The 3,509-nt window shown below is 45.1% G+C and overlaps 1 protein-coding gene across 1 annotated transcript; it reads right to left on the bottom strand.

Annotated features, from left to right (window-relative positions):
* Nucleotides 1–497: 497 nt before the first annotated feature.
* Nucleotides 498–1,471, bottom strand: B0J16DRAFT_321123 (uncharacterized protein; the record flags this gene model as incomplete). Its single annotated transcript, XM_046125616.1, has 2 exons — nt 498–1,043; nt 1,091–1,471. 2 exons carry the CDS (start codon nt 1,469–1,471, stop codon nt 498–500), a joined length of 927 nt encoding a protein of 308 aa, XP_045980774.1.
* Nucleotides 1,472–3,509: the final 2,038 nt, after the last annotated feature.

Genomic DNA, 3,509 nt, shown 5'->3' with positions numbered 1-3,509 from the left:
CTTAGCTAATTAGAGTGCTTAAAAAGTTATACCTAGATAGAGTTATGCCTAGGTAGTAAAAGTGTTATGCCTGTATATTAATTGCCCTTAGAATATATAGGTATTTTACCTAGTAGCTATAGATAGATTCTGTTTACAGATCTATTGGTGGAAGGAAGAGGAAAAAAGCCCGATAGAAGCAAGGAAAAAAAGGGCATTTATGCTGTGCCTAAACCTTATGTATAGGCAGGGCAAAAGAAAAGGTCATGTGTGGGCAAAGGAGTCGTAATGCCCCGTGCAAAGTGTAAATATCACCACAACAGCTTCAAGCACTATTCTTCTCATGTAGAACCGTTCGTGTGATCAGAAGTGCTTTTTTATTGAGTACGCATTGCGGGCATCTTTATCACCAGATGAGTCACTAGCAGACCCTGAGTAGCTCATGTAAAAGCCTGTGTTTCCGCCTTGTTGATCACAGCATACATACTGTCCATCCTATTCCTCGCCGGCAGAGATTCTCAAGGAATTCCCAAAAGATTCTCAAGAGCTTGCATCTTAAGTCTTCCCAGCCTCTCAATTCCTTCAGTCCCCAATTTATTGACCCGATCAAGGATCCTGGCTGCTTTGGCCTTGCGTCCCAGTTCCTCAGTCTCCTTTTCGATAGCATCAATATCCTTTTCCAACTCTTCGATATAATTCTCCTTTTCCCAAATCTGCCGATTGATGTATTCATTGTCGTGACGGTATTTGGCAAGATCAGTTTCCCAAATCTTGACATCCGCCGTTGCTTCAGCAAATGCAACCGAAGCGTTGTTCAGGACTTGCTGAATGTCCTCCGGGATATCATTCCCATAGGCGGTTATCAGATGCTTGACAGCATTTAATACGCGTTCCGTTTGCTCAACGCTCTGTTGAGCTTCCTTCGCGGGTTGGAATGTGGCGCGGACAGCTTCTAAGTCGCTGTAGAGAAGGTTGAGGGCATCTTCCTCTTCAGAGAGTTCGTTCTTTCGTTTGGCGAGGTGGATTTTAGCGGCGTAGAATTGTTCGCTGGGGCTCACGGGGTCCTGTGATTGTTAGATAGTGTTGGGGTGGCGAATTGAATTGTACATACCTCATCTTCATCATCTGATCCTTCACGACTGTCGGGGCCATCGTTGAGCGTGCTGTCACTCTCGTCCTCGCTCCCGGGTTCGAAAAATCCATCGTCATCGTCGCTGTCGTCAAAGTTGTTTTGTCGAAGCTTTTTCCTTTGCTCAGAGCTGTCGCCGAGGGCTGCCATGCTAGCTGTTCGCTTCCTAGGTAGCAAGCCGGTAGCCACAACATTGGAGGTTAAAACATCGGGTCCAGCACGACGGACTTCGTACTGTTCCTGTCGGGAAGCCCCAGGCCATCTCATCGTGTGGTTGGCTGTTCCCTTTTGGAGGCAGCTGATGGTATCGTTGCTGGTAGCAGATCTAGGCAAATGATTGAAAGGCAAATGATCGAGAAGCATATTGTCGATTGAACTGTGGTTGTTGTGAAGTATGGTCGATGCCTCTTGTAGGTGGTTGATGACTTGATGTTAGTAGAAGGAAAAGAAAGATGCGAGAGGAGTAAAGGATATATTTAATATTTAGCTAAAACGTTGTACTACGATGAAGCAGAAAAGAAGGTTTCGTAGAGGCAGAAGGGCCGTCATGAGAAGATTACGTGCAAGCAGAGAAAGTTTAACGTTAAGGTTCTGTACACGTACAGGGGTTATAGCCCTTGAAAGAAATTCTAGAATCATTATGAAAAGCTTAATCTGAATGAAATCCCTAGCTTTCTCCACAGTTACCCTTGCTCTTGGCGTAGAATGGGCTAGTGTCTCCGAGTAATCTTGCATGTCATCCATGTTGTAAGGGCATTCAGGCATGTGGACAGTGTCGATAGCTAGCTTGAGGGATCGGACGAGTGCTGGACTCCACTGATCGTACAGGTGATAGGGGATCGCTTCATCTGGCCAGACCCTACAGGGTATGTAGAATATACACGTCGTTTCAGTTTCCGTCTTTGCAATGCCCGTACTGCATGCAAATCAAGATCAAGGCTATCTACCGTCCTATTGGGCGTAGAGATCGATGTCGAGATTTAGGCAGTGCCTTGGACCGCGCATTGGACCGTGCACGTTTAACTTTCATTGATTGAGATTTATTGGTAGACAGACGTGATCGGGATAAACCTTTTTCAGCGAATTTACACTTTTGTCAAAGCTGGGAGGCATACACATTCGCCCGTTACTTTCCACTTCTCTACGTATTGCGGATATCTTCAGACGTGTCACTGTTCAACCCTAAAAAGAAGGATGGGACAAAGACTATATCTACATCCGGTTCTAAAGTCCCGGATCTACTGAGTGTCCTCTAAACGCTATCCACAAGTGAGGATTCGAGCTGCTCTGCTTGAACAACATTTGGGTTACAATATAGTCTATGAGCCTCTGCGTCTTCTACTACCATCAGTATAATTACCTCTCCTGTCTGGTGGGCTTCTATCCTTTCGGGTTTTTCTTAGGAGCGGGTCCCTGAAGTTTATATAAAGCAATACGGCAACAACGACAGGTTCTTCTCAGACTTGACTTCACTCTTTTCGGACACGTTGACATGAGATTGAATACTATTGCATAACTATCTGAACTTGATAATGGCGTCACAGGACACCCCCCACGACGATATGTCCCAACGCCTACACTCGCATGGCGGTGCCCGCGAGGAGCTGGTGAAATTCATCCTACTTATCCGGGACATTTTGTAGAAGTGCAACATCATTGGCCTGGTACCTCCACCCGTGTCAAAAAACAACAGGCTTTTCAAACATTTTCTTTACCTGATGCTAGAGGAAGAAGAAGAAGAAAATTAAAGAGAGAAGATAAAGTCAGTCAAAGTTAATAACCTGTGTCGGTTACTTAATACATATCCGCTTAAACGAGAACTACCACGAGATACTAGGCACCTTTTTCCGGGGTAGTTGACACCACGTCATGCTTACAAGAGTAGTTTCATTATTACAGATCCTTTAAAACAATATCTTGGTTTGTTCTGCGTTAGTTCAAAGATGTGTCCATTTTTTGTTAACTCGCCAATTACCATAGCCCTGGGTGATATGTTTCGACTTATACTATTTGCCTTCTATAGTTTTACGTAATATGTCTTAGATATCTTGTGTCGCGTCCTTCAGCTCCTATGTCGTACACGATAAATGGCATGCTGCAGCCAATTAGAGATAATGAGTAAGCGCTGGCTGGCTGGATTGATCATGTAGCCACCTTCTGAAATCAGGCTGCGAAAACCAGCTTTTATACTCCTTTCCAGATCCAGAAAATGACGACTGTTACTAGAAAGAAACGAAAACTCAGCGAACCCAATGACAGCGACTCATTGCCGGGTTGCGAACTCGTCCAGAGACAGAAAATGACCCGTGAAGATGAAGATTCTCTTCCTTCCCTCTCTGCCCACAGCTATTCTGTCGGTTGAAACTGTGCCCTCCCGATTGAATTGGCGGCATCACGTGCC

This window comes from Fusarium flagelliforme, assembly GCF_020744385.1.
Source record: "Fusarium flagelliforme strain FIESC 12 MPI-CAGE-AA-0113 chromosome Unknown B0J16scaffold_5, whole genome shotgun sequence".
In the NCBI taxonomy this organism is placed as follows: Eukaryota; Fungi; Ascomycota; class Sordariomycetes; order Hypocreales; family Nectriaceae; genus Fusarium; species Fusarium flagelliforme.
Note: the sequence above shows the minus strand (reverse complement) of the source record. Positions and strands in the feature narration are given on the sequence as shown.